The sequence below is a fragment of the Schistocerca piceifrons genome, chromosome 9 (genome assembly GCF_021461385.2).
Source record: "Schistocerca piceifrons isolate TAMUIC-IGC-003096 chromosome 9, iqSchPice1.1, whole genome shotgun sequence".
Lineage (NCBI taxonomy): Eukaryota > Metazoa > Arthropoda > Insecta > Orthoptera > Acrididae > Schistocerca > Schistocerca piceifrons.
The window spans coordinates 62,475,649-62,499,899 of record NC_060146.1 but is presented as its reverse complement, the minus strand read 5'-3'; the positions used below and the strand labels follow the sequence as shown (position 1 = coordinate 62,499,899).

The 24,251-nt window shown below is 41.4% G+C and overlaps 1 protein-coding gene across 3 annotated transcripts in view; it reads left to right on the top strand.

The window, feature by feature from the left end:
- Positions 1–24,251, top strand: part of LOC124717025 — a 152,579-nt gene that overhangs the window by 38,455 nt on the left and 89,873 nt on the right. For 2 of the 3 annotated variants that reach the window (XM_047243679.1, XM_047243680.1), the window contains exon 2: positions 13,855–14,116. In XM_047243679.1, coding sequence (XP_047099635.1) covers positions 13,875–14,116 — 242 coding nt within the window. In that variant the 5' untranslated portion in view covers positions 13,855–13,874. Of the gene's footprint in view, positions 1–13,854; positions 14,117–24,251 lie in introns of those variants that run through there. The other variant, XM_047243681.1, reaches the window with a different exon arrangement.

The window sequence follows — 24,251 nt, the reverse complement described above, 5'->3', positions numbered from 1 at the left end:
AAACCTACATTATGGCCAGGTAGACAATTTAAGAAAATTCTTTATAGAACAAGCAGAAACTAGCAAAATACACAAAGCAATCACTCATATAAATACATCGGCTACACCATTGCAATTTCATAACCACTTCTACAATCCTTTAGATCACATAACATCAACAGATACAAAGAAAGTAAATTGGAAAAAGAAAACACTACATGGCAAGCACTCGTATCATCTAACACAGCCACACATCGATCAAGCCGCATCCAACACATGGCTAAGAAAAGGCAATATATACAGTGAGATGGAAGGATTCATGATTGCAATACAGGATCAAACAATAAACACCAGATATTACAGCAAGCACATTACTAAAGATCCCAATACCACAACAGATAAATGCAGACTTTGCAAACAACAAATAGAAACAGTAGATCACATCACAAGTGGATGTACAATACTAGCAAATACAGAATACACCAGAAGACATGACAATGTAGCAAAAATAATACATCAACTACTTGCCATACAACATAAACTAATAAAACAACACGTTCCCACATACAAGTAAGCACCACAAAATGTACTGGAGAATGATGAATACAAATTATACTGGAACAGAACCATTATAACACACAAAACAACACCACATAACAAACCTGACATCATACTCACCAATAAAAAGAAATTAACACAACTCGAAATATCCATACCCAATATGACAAATATACAGAAGAAAACAGGAGAAAAAATTGAAAAATACATCCAACTGGCTGAGGAAGTCAAGGACATGTGGCATCAGGATAAAGTTTACGTTATACCAATTCTACTATCAACTACAGGAGTCACACCACACAGTATCCACCAGTACATCAATGCAATACAGCTACATCCAAACGTATATATACGACTACAGAAATCTGTAATTATTGATACATGTTCAGTTACCCAAAAGTTCCAAAATGCAATGTAATATATACCGTAAAGTTAAAAGGAAGTCACGCTTGATCAAAGTCCGCGTCACTTTCCATTTTTAACCAGGTATAACGTCTGAGAAAGGAAAGAAATAATAATAGTAGTAGTAGTAGTAGTAGTAGTAGTAGTAGTAGTAGTAGTAACAATAATCACTGTCCAGTAAAAAAAACATCTATTCTCTTGCATCTCATAATCTCATTTGGCAGCTTCATGAAATAATTTTGTTAATGGTTGTAGACATTGTGATATTTCAACATTAAGTAATCTACTGCACAAAATTTGAATAGTTTACAATGGAAAGTAAAGGTCGCTATTGCAGTATCAGCCACATTTTCAGATACGCATGCTGCCAATTATGTCGCCGCGTTTCCTTACCGCCGCCACTGTGGCATGGGGGGGGGGGGGGGGATACAATAAACGATCGTGCCGCTGCCAATGAGATGCAAGCATCCCCTCTCTGGAGCTCCAGTGGCAGTTATACTTAAGTTTGAACATTCATGCACTGACCCCATTTTGTGTTTTTGCCAGTTCAAGAACATTTACAGACTTTCGTAGTGGCCATGACTCGACATCTTCAAGGTAGACATTGTATTGTAGTGTGACAGATTTATAAATCTTTTGTGTCTGTATATATTACTACACTCAGGTCTTCTGTTAGCAATTGGCACTGAAATTACAGCAACAAATTTATTTATTATTTTTGTAATTTGGTATTAGATGTAGAATAAATTAATATTTGAATTCTCTGTTCGTGACCAGCATCTGTTCTTCTCCTGCATCCCCTACAGAACAACATAACATGCAGAGGAGATCATAACAGCTATGAGTTTGCTTTTAGTGCAGGGTAGATCATACATTGCTGCATACAAAGTGTAGCTAACATTTGGAACTACCCTTTGACCCTGAGACGAGACCTAAATCTACGGAGGTGGTTTGGATAAGTCTGGTAAAAATCAAGAAAAAATTTTTGTTTCGTAAACAACATGCCTTACTTCTCAGCATAGTTTCCTTTGAGGGATATACAGTTCCAGTGATCCTTTAGCTTTTTCATCCGATCGAAAAATAGTTTGTCAAACACTACAAAATACGGTACTCATTAACTGCAACTATGACTTCCTCATTTGATGAAAATTTCTTCCCAGCAAGCCAGAGTTTCAAGTTGGGGAACAGGAAGTAGTCAATTGGTGGTGAATCTGGTGAATAGGGTGGAAGAGGAACCAATTCAAAGTCCAATTGATGCACTTTTGCCATGGTGAAAGAGCACTTTTTCCATGCCAACCTTGTTTCACCAGCCTTTGTCCATTGTTTTGATTGCTGTTTTGACTCTGGTGTGGAATGATGGCTCCAGGTTTCATTGACAACACAAATTGGCACAAAAGGTCTTGCAAATTGCAGTTAAACATCACCAGATATTGGGGTGAAATGTTGTGCTGAATGCACTTTTGGATGACTGTGAGAAATTGTGGTACCCACTTCACACACATTTTCTTTATAGCCAATTCTCTGTGCAGGATGTTATGCAGTTGCTCATGCCTACAGTCTCATCAATCTCAAGAGTTTTTGTTCATCATTATTGCATTACTGTATCATGGATTTTATTAGTGGTTTCCTGTGTGGTGACCTCAGTTAGACAGCTGGAGCACACTTCGTCTTCTGTGCTTGTCTGACCACTTTTAAATTTATTAATCCAAAAGTAAATGGTCTTCATTCATGGTGCAGAGTCCATGTGAACGTCATCTGATTCTGTTTTGTTTTATGCAGCTGTCCAATCCTTCAAATGTTTGCTATCAGCACAAAACTCTGTTTTCTCCTTTTGCAGTTGCGGTCGACTGGCTGACTATTCAGATGGCTGTCAACAGTGAACTGTACACTGTACATTGTTGACATGCTTTATACGATCCTTGGAATAATGGAGACTGCAAACCATGAAGGCCCAACAAAAATTTTATATTCTTGCATGAATGTTTACCAGACTTATCAAACCACCCTTGTACTTCCAGTCTTGACGAAATGAATTACATGTAGTGCACTCAATACTGTTAGTGTGTCTAATAGTGGAGTATTCATAACATCCCTCATCTCCCATAAACAAATAGAGGTATAGAAATGACATTTTGGCAAATCATAGCACACAAAGCGGAGAGTATTTTGCCATACAAAACTTTCTAATGCACTACGGTATAAGAGTAACTTCAGATTTTTCAATAAAATAAAGTAATTATTTTAAGGTCCATTGACAGCTGGTGAAACGAGAACTATTGGTTTGGAACAACATAAGTGAAGATGTTACCAATTTATTTTTGTACGGAGTATGAGATTTTCTATTGATGTGACGTGTTGTCAGTTGTTTGTTTGATAATAGGCTGATTCCGTGTTCTGTCTCCATTAGCTTGTTAGTAAGGGGATGTTGTGTAAAACCCACTGTGGTTTGGCCGAGAAGGCTGATTATAAATTCACATTGAGAAAAATGCAAATGGTTTAGAAGTAGAGTGAAAGTAAATTGCTCCTTCTTTTGCAATTTCATCTTAAGTCTGTAATCTGTAGTGTTAATAATAAAGGGTAGACTTGCCTAATTATTCATCATGCGAGACTTAGTAGTTTGTAGTTTACAAGTTCTTCTTGTAAGAGGCTTCAGCACTGGAACTGTGCCTCGTCTGTTGTGCCAGTTGCTGGCAATGCAACCTCTGCCACCATTCTTGGTTCCTTCCCTAGCAAGCCGTTTGTACAGGTAGACGCCAACTCAATTTGTGCGCACTGTAGCCAGGGCACTTGACCGGTCTGGGCAGAGATGTACATTGTGCCATTAGAAATCTTGTGCCTCAGGGAACTGCACCATCTGCACCTCAATATACACCCAGCTTCATCCTTCTAGCTCACATCCATTCATTCGTCTTCCTGCCAGAGCCTCTTCCCTATTCAGTATCTTGATTTTTATTGAGACACCGCCTTAACGTAGCACTGTCTGTGTGGGCGAGGAGGTTTGCGTACTCTGGATCCGGAGGGCTATACCTGTGGTAACATAGCTACCGGCAGGGCCACTCATACCGGACAGACCAAAGGGGAGGAGCCAGACGAAGTGTGTCCCACAACGACCTATCAGTCCTGTTTCCTGTCCTATCCTATCCTATCCTAAGGCTATCCTTTTTTCTTGTCATCTTCAATTCCGTACAACATAGGGCAGGGTGGGCTCTAGAGGTGTGGTGAAGCCAGTCTCCCTAAGGGAGTAAACCAGATACAAAACCAGGTCCTCCAGGTTGGGGTTGATCATGGGGCTAACAACCCCATCAGAAAAAAAACCTCGTTGTTCAGCAACCAATTCACAGAGAAAAACATACTATCTTAAACATACGACAACCAAGGCATGTCAAACGGCAACGATTTTGCTATATCGGAACATGGAATGTAAGAAGTATCTTTCAGGTGGGAGCCACTGGGAAGCTCTAGGAGGAATTATTGAGGTACCGAATTGATGTTGCAGCAGTGCAAGAGATAAGGTGGAAACAAACAGAGATGGTTATCTCCAGCATTATACTTTGATCAATAGCGGGGAAGAAGAAAATAGATTGGGAACAGGTTTTATGGTAAAGAAGTCCTTTAGTCACGCCATGGTGTAATATGAAACAATAAAACCCATATTATGTCGATTGTGGCTGAAGTGAAAATTCTTCAACTTGTCACTGATTAGTGTGCGTGCCCAATGGAAGATGCAGCTGAAGAAGAGAGAGGAGAATTTTATGAGAAATTGGAGCAAAATTATACTGGGGCATTGTAATGCTAAAGTAGGTAAAGAGAAAGAGAACCAACCGGTGTCAGGTCTTAATAGTAAACACCGGGAATCAAACAACAATGGTCAGAAACTGATTGAATTTGCGTTTAGCAAAGGACTAGTGATTAAAATCACGTGTTTCCCACACACAGACATTCGTAAGGAGACTTGGATATCACCAGATGGGTTGACGAGAAATCAAATAGATCATGTACTGATAGATGGACGGCATGCCTCAGATATTTTGGATGTGATTAGCCGCCGAGGAGTGGATATTGACTCAGACCATATTTTGGTAAGGATCAAAACTGTAGAAAGAATTTCAGTTAATGCCAGAAGGGCTGGGTTTGAGAAATGTGAGGTCTACAATGTGGAGATGGTCAAAATCAGAAGAAAAAGGAAGAGTATAGGAACAAAGTGCAAAAGATCAATGGGATGGAGGGCAAGGATACCAACGTACTATGGGAGGAAACTAAGATAGCTTTAAAGACAAGAGCTCAAGAGGTACTTGGAGAAAGAAGAAAACAGAAAAGAAATGGATTGTTTGATGAGGAGATGTCAAAGCCGCTAGATGATAGAAATCAAGCTCGGCAAAGAACGTTACAGAGACCTACACAAAATAATGTGTCTGTGTTTATAGGGAAGAGAAGAGTAGCTAAGAATTTAGCGTGGATTAAAAAGAGAATAGAGGAAAGGGAAATAATGGATGAAATACAGAAGAACTTTGAAAATAAGCAGGGGAAGAAATTCTTTTATGGGGTGGGACAGATAAAGAGAGGATATCAGCCAAGAAAGGACACTCTGAAAGATGAGACAGGCAGTTCGATAGTTGGAAAGGAATAAATAATAGAAACATGGACACAACATTTTGAAGTGTTACTGTCAAACACACATTGTAAGTGAAGAGAGAAATGGGGGGGCTAGAGAAGAAACTGAAGAACAAGAGGTGGTTGGAGATGATGATGATGCAGTGGACACAGAACTATCATCGATAGAACAGCTAAGAGTAATTATAAAGCAACTTGGGAATAACAAAAGCATGGAGGTCAAATATTAGTACGGAGGATACATAAAATAATTACAATGGCCTGGGAAACAGAGAAAATGCCAGAGGACTGGGCGTTTACAACCATCTACCCTATACATTAGAAAGGATCATGCATGCAGTGTAAGAACTACCGAGAAATATCTCTGCTTAGTATCATCTACAAAATCCTTTATACGGCTATAACAAGGAGAGTAAGTAGAAAAGCAGAAAGTATTCTAGGCAAATACCAGGCAGTTTTTAGAACTGGGAGGTCTACAGCTGACTATATATTTACAGTAAATATGATGCTGGAGAATACTTACGAATATAATGTAAGATTAGAACATCTCTTTTTAGACTTTAAACAGGCCTATGACAGAGTTAAAAGATCCACACTATGGGAAACAATGCAGACATTCACATTTCGTAAGAAGCTAATAAAATTAACTAAGATGACGCTGGAAAATGGCAAAAGCCAGGTTAAAGTTCAGGGATGTCTGTCGAGATCGTTCCCAACGGAAAGAGGACTAAGATAGGCAGACCCTTTATCCCCAATACTATTCAACCTAGAATTAGAGAATGCAGTAAGATCAATAACAACAAACCCAGAAGGCAATACTTACAATAGACTTCTGCAAATCTTAGCCTATGCAGATGATGTAGTAATACGTGCTAGAAGTATGGAGGCGCTCACGTCAGCCTTCAAAGAGTTTGAAGTCGCTGCCAAGCACCTTGGTTTAGTAACTAGTGAGACAAAATCTGAGTATATGGTAACTGAGAGAGACAGAAGAAACACAGATGATCTCCAGTTAGAAGGGTACAACTTTGAAAGAGTAGATAGCTTTATTTAAGGAAACAAAGTGGAGGCAGATATAACAAACCAGATTAAGGCCGCCGACAGATCATATAGAGCACTATATACCATGATCAAAAGTAAGAACCTAATTAGGAAACTAAAGCTGACACTCTACAAAACAGCGATCAAACCAGTTCTTATGTATGGCAGTGAGGCATGGGTACTGACCGAGACTTTGGAGAAGAAACCAAATATATGGGAAAGGAAAGCGCTGATGAAGATTTTTGGTCCTGTAAATGATGATGGGATATGCAGAATTAGAACTAAAGAAAAAATAAGGGCTCTGTACAAAGAACTTGAATGGGAAGGCTAAGATGGTGAGGACATGTCCAGCATATGACAGAAGAAAGGCTCCCGAAGAAGATGATGGGACATCCTGGTGGTAAAAGGAGGAGAGGACGACTGCGTGTGAGACAGCAGGAAGATGTGGAAGCTGACCTGAGAGCAGTGGGAGTGAGGAGGTGGCGGCGCAGGTGTGCTGAAGACCGAGACAACTGGAAATCGGTGTTTGAGGAGACCAAGGTCCTCAGAGAACTGTGTAGTGTCATGGAGTCAGTCAGTCAGTCGCCAAGGCACATGACTGGCCTGCGCAGCGATGTACATCCTGCCATTAGAAATCTTGTGACTCACGGAACTGCACAATCTGCACCTCAATATACACCCAGCTTCATCCTTCTAGCTCACATCCATTCATTTGTATTCCTGCCAAAGCCTCTTTCCTATTCAGTGTCTCGATTTTTATTCTAGGTGGAATTTTTTCACAGTCTTTTCTTAGTTACACCTAGAATGGTGGCACAGTGAAATCCCCTTGTGGCCATATGGATTTAAATTTTCTGTGCCTCCACTAAGAGGCTGTGATGCTTCCTTTGAAAAGGCATGGCCAGTTTTGTTCCCTATCTTTCTCAGTCTGCACTTGTGTGCTGTCTCTATAATCATCTTGTCACCAGTGGGATGTTAAAACATTGCCAGCTACAGTAGTCATTCTGCAGGAAGATTTAATAAATGTTTCTAATTGTGAATACATTGGAAGACCTTTGTTATCTGTAAGATCTTTGTTCTCTGTATCAAACCTTGTGCTCTTTCCATTGTAAATTATGGTACATACTCAGAACGGGAGAAATGAAGTGTTTGAGAAGTGCTGCACTGGAAGGATGCTATAAATTAATTGGAAGAATCAGAAATGATAAGAATCAGAAATAGAGAGATAATCCAAAGAACAGACAAGGAAAAGTATGTACATGGAAAACAGGGACAATAAACAGGAAACAGGATGACAGGACATGGGTAATGACATCAGGGAATAACTTCCTTGATACTTGAATGAACTGTAGGGCAAGACAAGTATTGAGATGTATACAATAAATAATTGAGGATTTTGGATATACAGGGATTGGATAAAAGTATGGAAGCACTAAAAGCACATTACATTATTCTATTGAAAACACTGTAGAAAAACATCAGTATTCGAAACAGCTTCCTGTCATCCCCAAATGGATAAATACAGATCCCATACAGTTTTCAAAGAAGTCTTCTTCTATTCTTCCAGCAGAATAGTGGCAAGATCAGATAACAATGATGAAGGTTGATAGTGATCACACACCCTTCTTTCCAAAGTAGACCGCAAAGACTCAATAATACTAAGGTCTGGTTACTGTGGTGGCCAGGAATATGCGACAGTTCATCCTCATGCTCTCAAATCCAGTACAGGATGATGTGGGCTTGTGAACAGGGGTCCTATCCTCTTTGTACACTGTCCCACCATTCGGGAACAAACATGGTACTGATCAGCCAAAATGCTCATATAATCCTTGGCAGTAATGCAGTCTTGCAGAGTAACTATTGAGCCCATGAAGTACTGCTGCCCAAATCAGCACAGGACCTCTATGTCCCAAGAGTGAAACACATCAAACTTGGCCTCTAGTTGGAGACAGTGTGAAACTAGACACATCCGACCCAAAGGCATTCTTTCATTTGTCCACAGTCCAGGTCTTATAGTGTCAGCACCATGTTTTATTCGTATGGGTATTTGCATCACTGATGAGTTGTTTTCGAATTCCAGCTCACCCTTTATTTACCAGCTTAGGAGCTTCCTTTGTCTTGTTTTGGTACTGGCAGGGTTGGTGAATGTGGCATTCAGTTGTGTAGTGATTTTTGAAGCCGCCATCGTCTTATTTTTCCAACATAATGCACATATAATTGCACAGAATATTATTCTGACCACAACTGACACTTGTAATGTGTTAAGGACACTATACAGGTGCCAATTGTGTTCAGATACAACAGCACAGCCGCAGGCATCGCTAGCATCTGCCTTTGTCTTCAAGCATGCATTTCTTACGATGTTCCCATATTTTTTCCCATCTCCTGCAAGTTCTTCTCTGAGATGAAATTAAGAGAAAGATGTTGAAGTCATAGTCGTAGCAGGCTGCCTGAAACCAGTCAGAAGACTGATGACAAAAATACTCCCCCCTGCAGGTCTGGGGGTTAGAACATGGTTTAACCTCCAACTTCCCAAATTCTACAGAAGTGTGGGCCATTTAAGGAAGGATGCCTTACAGGGTGCACCAGTTATAGATAGTGCCATTAGATCCGATCTCCTGCAACTTTTCTTGACGTGGCTTTGCATCTCCACCTGCGATTCAGCTATTTGGACGAGGACACCTGGGATACATCATCTACTTTTGTTGTCTCCTGCCCTCTTCTGCCCCCATGACAATTTCGGATTTCTCTGCACCCAATATCCAGCACGGCAGCCAGTGCGTTGTGGTGGACCATTGTGTACCCATTTGGTGGTAGCCTCCTGACAACACAGGGATTGCACTGCTGATGCTGATACATGGTGAAACAATGCTCTGGTGAGCAGTTTGCAGGTTTAAATCACCTCGGGTATGACCTGCGGTTGTCACACGGTGGCACTGGCAGCAGTCCACATACGCAATGTTCATGTCAGAGTATGGTGCAGTGAGTAAATGTGCAGACGTTTTCAGACAGCCTATGGTGACTGCGTTGAAAATGGCTCAAAGACACATTGGTGACATTATGAGGTGTAGAATACTAGGGTGACTGGAGGCTGGCCAAACACAGCAGGCCGTAGCACGGACCCTCTGTGTGTCACAAAGTGTGTTCTCAAGATTATGGCAACGATTCCAGAAGACAGGAAACATGTACAGGCACTGCAGTATGGGACGTCCACCGTCCACAGTGTACACCACCACAAGAAGACCGATATCTTACCATCAGTGCCCGCAGACAGCCACTGAGTGCTGCAGGTAGCCTTGCTCAGGACATTACCACAGCCACTGGAACAGTTGTCTCCAGACACACAGTCTACAGACGACTGAACAGACATAGTCCAGAGACCTGCAAGGTGCATTCCATTGACCCCTGGTCACAGGAGAGCTCATAAAGCCAGATGTCAAGAACACAGTGCGTGGTCATTGGAACAGTGGTCCCAGGTTATGTTCATGGACGAGTCCAGGTATAGTCTGAACAGTGATTCTCGCCGGGTTTTCATCTGGTGTGAACCAGGAACCAGATACCAACCTCTTAATGTCCTTGAAAGGGACCTGTATGGACGTCGTGGTTTGATGATGTGGGGTGGGATTATGATTGGTGCATGTACACCCCTGTATATCTTAACAGAGGAACTGTAACAGGTCAGGTGTATTGGGATGTCATTTTGCAGCAGTATGTCCACCTTTTCAGGGGTGCAGTGGGACTCACCTTCCTCCTGATGGATGATAACGCATGGCCCCACCGAGCTGCCATCATGGAGGAGTACCTTGAAACAGAAGATATCAGGCGAATGGAGTGGCCTGCGTGTTCTCCAGACCTAAACCCCATCGAGCACATCTGGGATGCTCTCGGTCGACATATCACTGCATGTCTTCAAACTCCTACAACACTTCAGGAACTCCGACAGGCACTGGTGCAAGAATGGGAGGCTATACCCCAGCAGCTCCTCAACTACCTGATCCAGAGTATACCAACCCGTTGTGCGACCTGTTTACGTGTGCATGGTGATCATATCCCATATTGATGTCGGGGTACATGTGCAGGAAACTGTGGCATTTTGTAGCACGTGTGTTTTGGGACAGTTTTCTCAACTTATCACCAATACCATGGACTTACAGATCTGTATTGTGTGTGTTCCCTGTGTGCCTATGCTATTAGCACTAGTTTTGTGTAGTCGCACATTGTGTGGCACCACATTGTGCAATTATCCTTAACTTATGAACATGAGTGTAGGTGCCTGTCTTCCTGGGGCATGAGGACTCCCGGCAACTGCCATCATGCCAGGTGGCCTTTGCTGTGGTTGGGTGGCGCACGTTGGGAGGGCCCCTGATCGGAGTGGGTGGCATCAGTGCAGATAACTTGCGATGAAGTGGACCAAGTTATCATTTACTGGGGACCAAATGGCCCCAGCAGTCTCTAAGAAAGCAAAGATTGATTTCAATGCTAACAGGTATTAGCCTAAAGTGTCCCCCCTCCCTGAGCAACATCTTGGGAGGAACATAAGGCTTCAGAACGACAGGATCAGTATTTGCCTCATTACTTTGTGTGCAGCAGAACTGATGGGAACTCCTTTCTGGATACGAAGCCTCTGTTTTTTGTTGAGCACCTGGAGGATAGATAAGTTTTGGAAGTGACAGCACTCTCCAAAATGCGCAATAGGTTTTTCTTGGTTCAGATGGCTTCACAACAAAGTCCGGGACGTTACTTGCCTGTGACAAGCTGGGTAATATTTCTGTTTCGGTCACTCCTCAAAAATGCCTCAACATGGTCCAGGGAATTATTTTTCGTTGTGACCACCTGTTGCAATCTGACAACAAGCTACGTCCAGATTTAGAATGGTGGGGTATTCATATCGTCGAGCACGTGTACGGGGGACCCAAAGACAACAGGGTTGCTACTGGTGCCTTCATCTTGGCCTTTGAGGGTGATTCGTTCCCTGAAAAGCTCAAGGTGATGGTGTACTGCTGTGCCATCAAACCTTATGACCTTCCCCCTATGTGGTGCTTTAAGAGCTGGAAGTTGGGTGCAATTCCAGTGCCATATTTTGAGATTGTGGATGTTCACTGCATCCAAATATTCCATGTGCGCATCCTCCCACCTGTGTCAGTTGTGGATAGCACCATTCCCCTGCTCGTCGGACAGCCCAGTACTCCCAAAGGAGCGGAAAATTATAGACTACCGTGGACAGGCTGTCTTACCGTGAGGCTAAACTCAAATATGAAAGGCTAAACACTACTAGCATACTATCTTCCTATGCTCCACAACAGCATCACCGTTGATGACAATGTTACGCCCATGTCTAAGGTTACTGCAGTGGGCCCTCAGGGCAGCCCATCTTCCTCCCCCCTCCATCTGGCTGGGGGCAAGTTGTCTTCTGTTGCTCCCTAATCTTCTGCTTTGGGAGCATCGCCGGCCCTTCACTCAACAGTATGCTTGTGACATCGGTTCCCTCTCCTCAGCCGGAGAAGAAACAGCCTCCTCCAGCTCCTCTCAAGCGGAAGGGGTCCCTTGGGACTCAACCTTCCACAGTCCCTCCCCCCCCCCCCCCCTCCCCCCTCCCCCCTCCCCCTGTTGGTCAAGCAGACACCAGCCAGTGGCTGAAAGAGCCACTGGCTGCTGGTTGAAGGGCGTCACGGTCTTCCTCTGTCCCTGAAGCTATTTCCAAGAAGCTCTCCCAACAAGCTCCTAAGGAGTGACGAGAGGGCAAACCACCAAAGTAGTAGTTTGCTAAGAAATGGGAGCCTGCAGTTGCCCCTGCAGCAGCACTCCCCCCACGGCTCTGCATCCGAGGACAAGGTGGAGATTATGGCGTCCCCTGAGGACGGCTCGGATGCAATGGTACTGGATGCCAACACTCAACCGATGGCAACAGGTGATGCTGAGCTCTAGTTTGCCTCCTTGGTCGCTTCATGCTACCTCAGACGACAGAAAGCGTCATTCTCCATTGGAAATGTGGCGGTTTTCTCTCCCACCAGGCAGCTTCAAAGTGTTGCACCTGCTTTTTGCATTGTTCTTCAGGAAACCTGATTCCCAGTAATGAGGACCACTGCCCTTGGCGGCTGTAGGGGTTTCTACAAAAACTGAAGGGAATTTAATAGTGTTTCAGATGGGGTTTGCGTCTTATGTCATGCAGTCGATATGTTGCAAACCTGTGCCCCTTCCAATTCCTCATGAGGCTGTGACTGTCAGGTTAAGGACAGCACAGGAGATAACAGCCTGCAGCGTACATCTTCCTGCAGTTGATGCAGTACCCCTGAACATATTGGCTGCACTGATTCATCAACTCCCTAAACCTTTCCTGCTTTTGGAAGATTTTAACACCCATAACCCCTGTGGGGTTGCACCATGCTTACTGCCAAGGTAGAGATACTGAAAATTTTTTTGTTCCAGTCTTTGATCACAATATGAATTCTTTAGACGATGACCGGTTTCAGTCTGTAATGACCATCCTCAGATCTTTTTTACACCATGTCCTAAAGTGATAAGGCCATAATGGAATCGTCAAAACATATAAATATAATCAGCATAGCATCGTCATTTAGATCTAAAATAAGGTGTAGAATAGCCCGCATCGTCCACACAGTCATCATTGCAATAATGACTTGATCACCAAGGACGAGGTCTGGTCTGTAAGGTGGATAAATTGATACAGAGGCATTGATTCCTCAAATCGTGTGATAAGTAGTGGACATCTGGATTGTTTCCTCATGCATGTCTGTTCATTTATTGTTGGGCATTTCAGACCAATTTCTTAGATTTCGTTCTTTCATCACTGTATCACCATACACTTGTTTTTATTGTTTATAAATTTCAGTAATTTTAAACTTCTGGGTATTTACGTTTCAAATAACACATCTTATCTCAATAAGGGAGAAATTTATATCTAACAGACCATTTTAAACAGTCACAAAGTGCAAATGAACTTGTTCTGACTGGCATTCACACAGCAATGAAATTGGGTGTCGAGAAAACTGTTCAACCTTGGATTGAAGACTAATACTGTCCACATAGTGAATGTGCAAGTATCATTACTGCATGGATCAGTCTTGAAGATAGAAAGACAATGCAGGAGAATATTTGCTGCCTTCTAACACCCAAAAGCAGGCTACACAATACTGACCTAATGGTGTATTCCCTCATTGTCATTTTTTAATAAAAACAGAATCCAAAAGAAATAAATCCTGATGGTAGACGCTTGAAGATAAACTTCAGCTGCCCCTTTCTCTGTTGCAGATATTATGCAGTGATCCACAATGAGCAATGCTCGTGGTCTCCAGGTAGTGGGTATCGCACCAGGGCACTTGGGCAAGTCGTCACGAGACGACTTCCCGCTTATGTCCTTCTTGCGTAAACAGAACTTGTTTGCTGGCTCTGCTGAAAGTGACAATGCCGAAGAACCGGAACCGCTTCCGGACGCAGCAGAACTCAAACGACAGAATGACGAACGCCTTGAAAAGATCCTCCGAGAAGCCCGCATCCAGCTGCAACAGCAAAGGTCAGTTAGTTTGTGTGTGTGTGTGTGTGTGTGTGTGTGTGTGTGTGTGAGTGAGTGAGTGAGAGAGACGTACCACTGAGGTGCTTACATTTGTTTTTCCTTCTTTCTGTTTAAAATAGCATGTGTAATTTTACGTAGACAATTCCCCACCATTTGTAAATACTTCAGGAATGTTACAATCACCAGAGTAAGCTGTTGCTCGAGTAAAAGCTAGGTCATTCAGGTAAAGTGCTGTTACGGTGTACTGAGCTGTTGCACTGCACACAGCTGGTGGCAGTTTCTTTCTGTTGCTCATTAGTTTGCATTTCTCGGGCCCAATCAGGTGATAGTATTGGTAGCCAGTGAGAATCACTGATTCTAATGATTTGTTTTGGTGCAAAATAAAATTCCACGATATCATTACTTCTGTTCATGGAATGAAGAGCTCTGATTGATTGACGATTGTCATATGGTGAGTATATATTATAAGATTGGTTATCAATTTTTGTGTATATTTTTTGTGTTGTATGTAACTTGAAAAATGATGACACTTATTGGTATATTGTTTCATATTCCAATGCAGTTGCTTTAATTTGCAGGACAAAAAAAGTTGGTTTGTGATAGACAGACTCACCGTGGGATGCATATTCAAAAGAACTCATTTGTGGATGCGGAAATATACAACTTCTGTGATTGAGCAAATGCTTTTATCAAATTGTACTATTGTCAATTGGCACAGGTATTGTCACTTAGTTTGTACTGTGTGAAGACTGGTGACAGACTTGGTGTCGTCGTATTGTAGAGATTGGTCAATTTTGTGTTTGAAAGGAGAAGCTTTGGAAGAAGTAGTGATTACGTTACAGAGTGAGTGAGTGGTTGCACTTAGGAAGCAGGAAGTACTTCTTTGAAGTTGTTGAGGAAAGGACAAACCACATTCTTCTGAATTTCATAAATATGTGTTACCTGGCACAACAGTAATATCGGATTGCTTCTGATCATACAAGTGCCTTTGTGACAAAGCTTTAGTGCATTTAACTGTGAACCACAAAATTACTTTTAAAGGTACAGACATGGGTGTGCACACAGGTGGTAGAGAAAGCAGATTCTCTACAATTAAGCATTTTCTACATGGAAGTAACATATTTTATGTTGTACTTGCTTAGATGCAGGAAGGAGGAAGTGGAGTGGAGAAAACTATTTTTCATAAAGTTTAGGAAAACCATTTCCAAAATTACAATCCAGAACAAGATTTTATTTTTGTTGTATATTGTTCTTTTCTATTCCTATTTCCATTGCAGTAACAACTTCTTAGCCTAAACAGAGTACTAGTATTGTTGGAAAGTTGGCAACGCTGATTGTGGGGTGAAGTTGTGGCTATAGAAAATGATATACAAACTAGTGTCCCTGTAATTGAAGTAACAGCAGTTTTGGCACATAGACGAATAATTATAGAAGGAAAACTGTATGTGTGACAAACTGATATGTAAATAGACACCTGTGGTTTAGGGGTAACATCTTCGATTAGTAAACAAAGCATCATCAATTCCAGCTTCGAAACCCATCACCGCTTAAATTTTGATTAATTATCAGCATTTGCAGCCTAAGACTTTTGGCATAAGAAGTCATCCTCATACTGCCAACAGTCTTGTCAAAGAGGGTGGAGCAGCAGACAGAAGTTCAGGGCACACTCTTGTCTTTGGGGTGGGAAACTGCCCGTAAAGGCAGAAGGATTGGCAGTGATCAATTAGTGTGAGGATACAGAAGGCAATGGAAATCACTGCATTAAGGACACATTATGTGTATCCACAGGACATGTGGCCTGCAACTGAAAAAGTATCATGATGATCTCTCCATTGGCAGAAAAATGTGTTGGTTGGACCGTCAGTGAGAGAGTATGTCGAGTTCCTGCTGCAAATAAGCCGAGTACACCATTCGTTTGTTATTTTTACGAGCTTCAAACAGGAGCAACTTCAATAGTGGATAGGAACTGTGATTGCTGTGTGCAGATCGGAGCTGAGTTGGTGACCCTTCGCTCACAGCTCCAGGCAATGTTGGCTTCCGTCGCAGCTTGAGGCTGCTGCCAAGGGGCATCACTGTGGGGGGGGGGGGGGGGGGTTGGAGGTGGGGATGCACGTCCCACATGCCCCTCGATCAGTCCACTGCTGTGACTGCCCCATGTACGCCCTGCACTGAGGTTTGACCCGTGGTAGAGTGGAAGATCATTCCAAAGTTTGGCAGGCAGCAGAAGACTTTCTGAGTAGCTGATTTTAGGGCCTCCCCAGTTCATTTGATGAACAGGTTTCAAGCGTTTTCTGTGGCTGACGAAGTCTCTAAGCCAGATGCAGTCGTCCACCCTATTCTAGAGGGAGCTTCTCAGCCCGCAAGATCTGGGCATTGACAGAGTGTGGGGAGCTCCAACTTAGGTGCATAATGGGGTCCATTTGAAACATGGCTGCCAAGGAGGGGAAGGAGGCTAGTGTGCACTCCATGTGCATACCGGGAGGAGTCATTCCAGATGGGTAAAGGGTGCTTCCGGATGCCATGAAGAGTACAGGGTGCAGCCAACTGCAGGTGATGGCTCATTTCTGTACCAATGACATGTGTTGCTTTGGATCGGAGGAGATTCTCGCTGGTTTCGGGCAGCTAGCGGACATAGTAAAGACTGCCAGTCTTGCTTGCGAGATAAAGGTGGAGCTCACCATCCACAACACTGTTGATAGAACCAACTGTGGTCCTTCGGTGCAGAGCCAAGTGGAGGGTTCGAATCAGAGGCTCGGGCAGTTGTGTGACTGAGTAGGATGCAGATTCCTTGACTTGTGCCAAGGGGTGGTGAGTTTCAGGGTTTCGCTTAATAGGTCAGGAGTCCACTACATATAGGAAGCGGCTACTTGGGTAGTGGAGGCTACTCAAAGGAAGGGACTGGGTGGTTTTTTATGTCTCAGGAAACCACAGAAAGGGCATCTATCTAAAAGGGGGCAGGTAAAACACAGTAAGGTAGTTGTAGCAATAATCGGGATTTTAGTTGTAAATTGTCGTAGCTGTGTTGGGAAAGAACCAGAACTGCAAACCCTAATACAAAGCACTGAAGCTCAAATAGTTACAGCTACGGAAAGCTGGCTAAAGCAGGAAATTAGTTCAGCCAAAATTTTTTCAAATGACCTAACAGTGTCCAGAAAGGATGGACTAAATACAGTTGGTGGTGGAGTATTTATTGCTGTCAGCAGTAGTTTACCATGTAATGAAATTGAAGTAGATAGCTCCTGCAAAATAGTATGGCAATCAGACTAAACTTTTAACTGGACCATTTTACTGATTCCCGATTCAGATGACATAGTTGCTGAACAGTTCAAAGAAGACTTAAGTCTCATTTCAAATAGGTACCCCGCTCTTACAATTATAGTCGGTGGTACCTTAAATCTAATCTCGATATGCTGGAAAAATTACATGTTTAAAACTGGTAGCAGGCATAAAGTGTTGTACGGAATGCTTCCTCTTGAAAAATTACTTCATAAGGCCACTCAAAGCGTAAATGGTTGCAAAAGTATACTTGACCTCTTAGCAACAAATAATCCTGGACAAATACGGAATATCATAATGGATACAGGGATTAGTGACTGCAAGGTAGTTGCTGCTAGGTTGAATACGGTAACACCCACAACCATCAAAAAGAAACACAAAGTACATCTATTTAAAAAAGCTGAAAAAAATGCTCTCAGCGCCTTTTTAAGAGAGAGTCTCCTTCTGATCTGACCGCGTAAGCATAGAAAAGATGGGAATGATTTCATAGAGATAGTATCAACGGCAATATACCACATAAATTAATGAGTGATAGTACTGATCCCCCATGCTACACGAAACAGGTCATTCGCTGTTGCAGAAGCAATGAAAAAAGCTCGCCAAATTTAAAAGAATTCAAAATCCCCAACATTGGCAAAGTTTTGCAGAAATTTGAAATATAACATGTGTTTCAATACGAGATGATTTTAATAATTTCCACAATGAAACACTGTCTTGGAATCTGCACACCAATGCCAAGACACAGTCAGTATCTTCACTGCACGATAACAACTGTGAAGTCGCTGATCACAGTGCCACTAACGCAGAGGTCATTATACACAGTTTTCTTAAACTACTTCACCAAAGAAGATGAAGTAAATATTCCTGAATTCCAATGAAGAACAACTGCCAAGATGAGAAACGTAGAAGTAGATATCCTCGGTGTAGCTGTTATATCACTTAATAAAGGCAAGGACTCTGGTCCAGATTGTATACCACTCAGGTTCCTTTCAGAATATGCTGATACAATAGCTCCATATTTAGCAATTACATACAACCGCTCGCTCATAGAAAGATCCATACCTAGAGAATAGAAAACTGCTCAAGTCACACCAATACCCAAAAAGGGAAATAGGAGAAATCCGCTGAATTACAGGGCCATATCACTACCGTCAATTTGCAGTAGGGTTTTGGAAAATACACTGTGTTCAAACATTATGAATTACCTCGAACAAAAGATTCGTTCACACAGTCAGCACAGATTCAGAAAATATCGTTTTTGTGAAACACAACTAGCACTTCTTGCTTGTGAAGTAATGAGTGCTATTGATAGGAGATGTCAAATTGATTCCATATTTTTAGATTTCCAGAAGGCTTTAGACACTGTTCCTTACAAGTGTCTTCTAACCAAACTGCGTGCCTATAGAATATCGCCTCAGTTTTGCGACTGGATTCATTATTTCCCGTCAGAAAGGTAACAGTTCATAGTAATAGACGGAAAGTCATCAAGTAAAATAGAAGTAATATCCGGTGTTCCCCAAGGAAGTGTTATAGGCCCTCTATTGTTCCTGATCTATATTAACAACATATGAGACAATCTGAGTAGTCATCTTAGTTTGCTGATGCTGTCATTTACCGTCTTGTAAAGTCATCAGATGACCAAAATGAATTGCAAAATGATTTAGATGAGATACCTGTATGGTGTGAAAAGTGGCAGTTGACCCTGAATAAAGAAAAGTGTGAAATTATTCACATGAGTACTAAAAGAAATCTGGTAAATTTTGACTGCATGAAAGTCACACTAATCTGAAGGCTGTAAATTCAACTAAATACTTAGGGACTACAATTACAAATAACCTAAATTGGAATGATCACATAGATAATATTGAGTGTAGAGCAAACCAAAGACTGCAATTCATTGGCAGGACACTTAGAAGGTGCAACAAGTCTACTAAAGAGACTACTTACACCATGCCTGTCCGCCCTATCCTGGAGTATTGTTGTGTGGTGTGAGATCCGCATCAGGTGGGACTGACGTGTGACTTTGAAAAAGTTCAAAGAAAGGCAGCTCATTTTGTATTATCGCGAAATAGGGGAGATAGTGCCACAGACATGACACGTGACTTGGAGTGGCAATCATTAAAACAAAGGCATTTTCATTGCGACGGGATCTTTTTGTGAAATTTCAATCACCAGTTTTCTCCTCCAATTGCGAAAACATTCTGTTGGCATCCACCTACATAGGGAGAAACAATCATCACGAGAGAGAGAAATCAAGGCTTGCACAGAAAAATTTAAGTGCTGTTTGTCTCTCTACCATTCCACTCTCGAATGGCACACGGGAAAGAGTGAAGGTTGTTCATTGAACCCTCTGCCAGGCACTTTATTATGAATAGCAGAGTAATTGTGTAGATGTAGATTTCAGAATAGTTTCCCATTCGGATATCTGGGAGGGGACTGCCAAGTACAAGTCTGCTCGTGGAATGTCAGAAGCTTGAATGTGGCTGCGAAGGTAGAAAATCTGAAACGGGATATGTGACCCTCAATCTAGATATAGTAGGGGTCAGTGAACCGAAATGGAAAGAAGACAAGGATGAGTATAGGGTAATATCAACAGCAGCAGAAAATGTTATAATGGGATTAGGATTCATTCTGAAAAGGAAGGAAGGACAAGGAGTGAGTTACTGTGAAAAGTTCAGTGATAGTGTTGTTCTCACCAGGCTGGACAGCAAACAAACAATGACGTCTGCGTGTCTACCTGTACTATCGTCATCACAAGCTAAAGATGAAGAGATAAAGTAAGTATGAGGATACTGAAAAGGTAGTTCAGTACATAAAGGGAGATGAAAATCAAATAGTCATGGGGGACTGGAATGCAGTTGTAGGGGAATGTGTTGAAGAGAAGATTACATGAGAAAATGGGCTTGGAACAAGGGATGGAGAGAGGTGAAAGACTGAGTTCCATTATAAATTTCAGCTAGCAATAGTGAATACTCTGTTCAAGAATCACATGAGGAGATGATATACTTGGAAAAGGCTGGGTGATAAGGGAAGATTTTAACTAGAATACATAATGATCAGGCAGAGATTCTGAAATCATATACTGGATTGTAAGTTTTACCCAGCAGAAGATACAGACTCAGATCGCAGTTTTGTAGTGATGAAGACTAGGTTGAAGTCTAAGAGATTAGTCAGGAAGAACCAATATGCAAAGAAGTGAGATAAGGAAGTACTAAGGAATGACGAGACATACTTGTAGTCTCTAAAGCTGTAGATACAGCAATGAGGAATAGCTCAGTAGGCAGTACAATTGAAGAGGAATTGACATCTCTCAAAAGGGTTGGAAAGAAAAACAGAGGTACAAAGAGAGTAACTGCGAAGAAAACATGGGTAACAGAAGAAATACTTGATTTTATCGACAAAAGGAGGAAGTACAAAAATTTTCAGGGAAATTCAGTGATACAGAAACTCAAGTCGCTGATGAATGAAATAAATGGGAAGTGCAGGGAAGCTAAGACGAAATGGCTGCATGAAAAAAGTGAAGAGATCGAAAAAGAAATGATTGTCGGAAGGACTGACTCGTCATACAGAATAGTCAAAACTACCTTCGATGATATTAAAAGCAAAGGTGCTAACATGAGGAGTGCAATGGGAATCCCATTGTTAAATGCAGAGGAGTGTGTGGATAGATGTAAAGAGTACATTGAAAGCCTCTGTGAGGGGGAAGATTTGTCTGATGTGATAGAAGAAGAAACAGGATTTTATGGGGAAGAGATAAGGTATCCAGTATTTGAATCAGAATTTAAGAGATACAGAAGGGATAGGTAACATTCATCAGAATTTCTAAAATCACTGGGGGAATTGGCAGCAAAACGACTGTTCACATTGGTGAGTAGAATGTATGAGTCTGGCTACATACCATCTGACTTTGAGAAATATATCGTCCCACCGTTCTGAAGACTGCAAGAGCTGACAAACATGAGAATTATCGCACAGTCAGCTTAACAGCTCATGCATCCAAGTTGTTGACTGGAATAATGTACAGAAGAATGGAAAAGAAAGTTGAGGATGTGTTAGATGACAATTAGTTTGCTTCAGGAAAGGTAAAGGCACCAGAGAAGCAATTCTGACATTGCAGTTGATAATGGAAGCAAGACTAAAGAAAAATCAAGGTACATTCATAGGCTTTGTCGACCTGGAAAAAGCGTTCGACAATGTAAAATGGTGCATGTTCAAAATTCTGAAAAAAATAGGGGTAAGCTGTAGGGAGAGATGGGTAATATACATTGTGTACAAGAACCAAGACGGAATAATAAGAGTGGACGACCAAGAATGAAGTGCTCAGATTAAAAGGAGTGCAAAACGGTGATGTAGTCTTTTGCACCTGCTGTTCGATATATACATCGAAGAAGCAGTGATGGAAATAAAAGGAAGATTCAGGAGTGATTAAAATTCAAGATGAAAGGATATCAATGATAAGATTTGCTGATGACGTAAATTGAAGAAAGACTAAAGTAATGAGAAGAAGCAGAAATGAGGACAGTGCAAAACTTATCAGGATTGATGGTCACGAAGTAGATGAAGTTAAGGAAATCTATTACCTAGGCAGCAAAATAATCAGTGATGGATGGAGCTAGGAGGACAATAAAAGCGGACTAGCACAGGCAAAAAGGGCATTCCTGGCCAAGAGAAGTCTACTAGTATCTAACATAGGCCTTGATTTGAGGAAGAAATTTCTGAGGATGTACGTCTGGAGTACAGCATTGTATGGTAGTGAAACATGGACTGTGGGAAAAATGGAACAGAAGAGAATTGAAGCATTGGAGATGTGGTGCTACTGACAAATGTTGAAAATTAGGTGGACTGGTAAGGTAAGGAATGAGGAGGCTCTGTGCAGAATCAGAGAGGAAAGGAATATGTGGAAAACACTGACAGGGAGAAAGGACATGATGATAGGTCATCTGTTAAGACATCAGGGAGTGACTTCCATGGTTCAAGATGGAGCTGTAGATGGCAAAAACTGTAGGGGAAGATGGAGATTGGAATACATGCAGCAGGTAACTGAGGATGTAGGTTGGAAGTGCTACTCTGGTATGAAGAGATTGGCACAGTAGAAGAATTTGTGGCGGTTCGCATCAAATAAGTCAGAAGACTGATGACTCGAATAACATAGCCCGAAATGTAATTTATATTGAAATGTTAGTTGGTTGTCAGTTTGCAAAGCCTAAAAAGTTGTTACTGCAGGGAAATATTAATTGAAAAGAAGAATATAAAAAAGAACAAAAAATCAAACCGTTTCCTGGATTGTAATTTTGCAAACAGCTTCCGTAAGCTTAATGAAAAATAACTTTCTGCACTCCACTTCCTCCTCTAAATTTACTTAAGCAAATAAGACATAAATCATGTTCTTGTACTGATCTGTTCCACACAGGAAATGATTTATAGCTGACCACCTGCCATCTGCACTACCAGTGTGCACACCTATGTCTGGACCTTCGAAAATAATTTTGTAGTTCGCTGGAGAAAAACTGACTTGTGGTGATTGACCAACCTGTAGCGTAGCCTGAGATGTAGGTTAAGTTTGGTTGCTAAATCTCAGAAATCACTTTTGCAGTGATAGTTTCAAAAATTTTGTGGGGTGTATTCATAACATACAGGTTTCTGAGGTGGTGGCTAGCCGGAAACCTAAGTGTATAGCTTAAATTTCATGGAATATTTTTTATTATATGAAGGCATTCAGAAAAATTTGATTGCATACACTAGACGTCATAATGATGATCACCAAATGCACTTATCTCATTGGTTCCACCACCTGGCCTAATCAGTCAACACCACCAGTTCACTTTGGCCACCCTGTATTGAGCATATGTATTCCACTTTCTTTTAACTTTCTCCATACCTGTTCCAAAGTTTTATGAGTTCTTACGTTATTTTGTTGATATTCAGTCTTTTTTTCCAGTTATGTCAATGTTTTTGAAATTATGGTTAGGGTTGTACCTAAGAACACAGTTTAAATTGTTCTGATTGAAACATTTACAACATTGCTTCCCTCACACATTTCTGTTCTTATTACAATTACGTTGAAGATTTCCAAGGTCGGGATTACGGTGTGTTACCTAAGGACAAATTTTAAATTGCTACAATTGGAACAAGCAGAAATAACATTTACAAACTTGCTTCTGAGAAACATTTCGCTATTTTTACTACTGATGAGATTTGCTATCTTTCAGGTCACAGATATTTTGGTATGTCAACTAAATTTATATACACAGCACAACACTACGAATGAAGAATCTTACTGACTACTAAAGAGTGACTCCTCATTAGTCGTAACTTCCAGTCACGCACTGCGCGGTTGCCAACTGCGTCACACAACGGTATACTCAGGTACACCACAACAGCACTTTCACATTTGTGACACAGATCATCGTCAAATCTATAAAGTCAAGTCATACTTAATACTATGATATCAGTAATTCAGTATAAACTGAGTGGTTTTTTATTATAATATCCACTGATAGAAAATAGTAAGACACAAATGTGAAACAATGGGGAACTGCTCAAATTACGTTACACTGTTGACAGTGTGGAATTTTCTGTTTAAGTAATTTGCACTGACTTTTTATTTTTATTGAACTATTAGTAATTCAGAGTAACAACACTTTCATGTTTACATTCGAGAAATATTACAGAAAGTTAACTTCATACACTCCAGTATTCTTAAAAGTGGAGCACTGTCACGTACTCCACGTCTGTATGTCAGTGCTCTGCATAGCACAGTAATTCAACGTAAATCAGCCTTTTGTTCGTTGCCTTCATTTATTCAAAGAACATTCTTATTATTATTATCATTATTTAATACAGGTGTGTATGAATACAC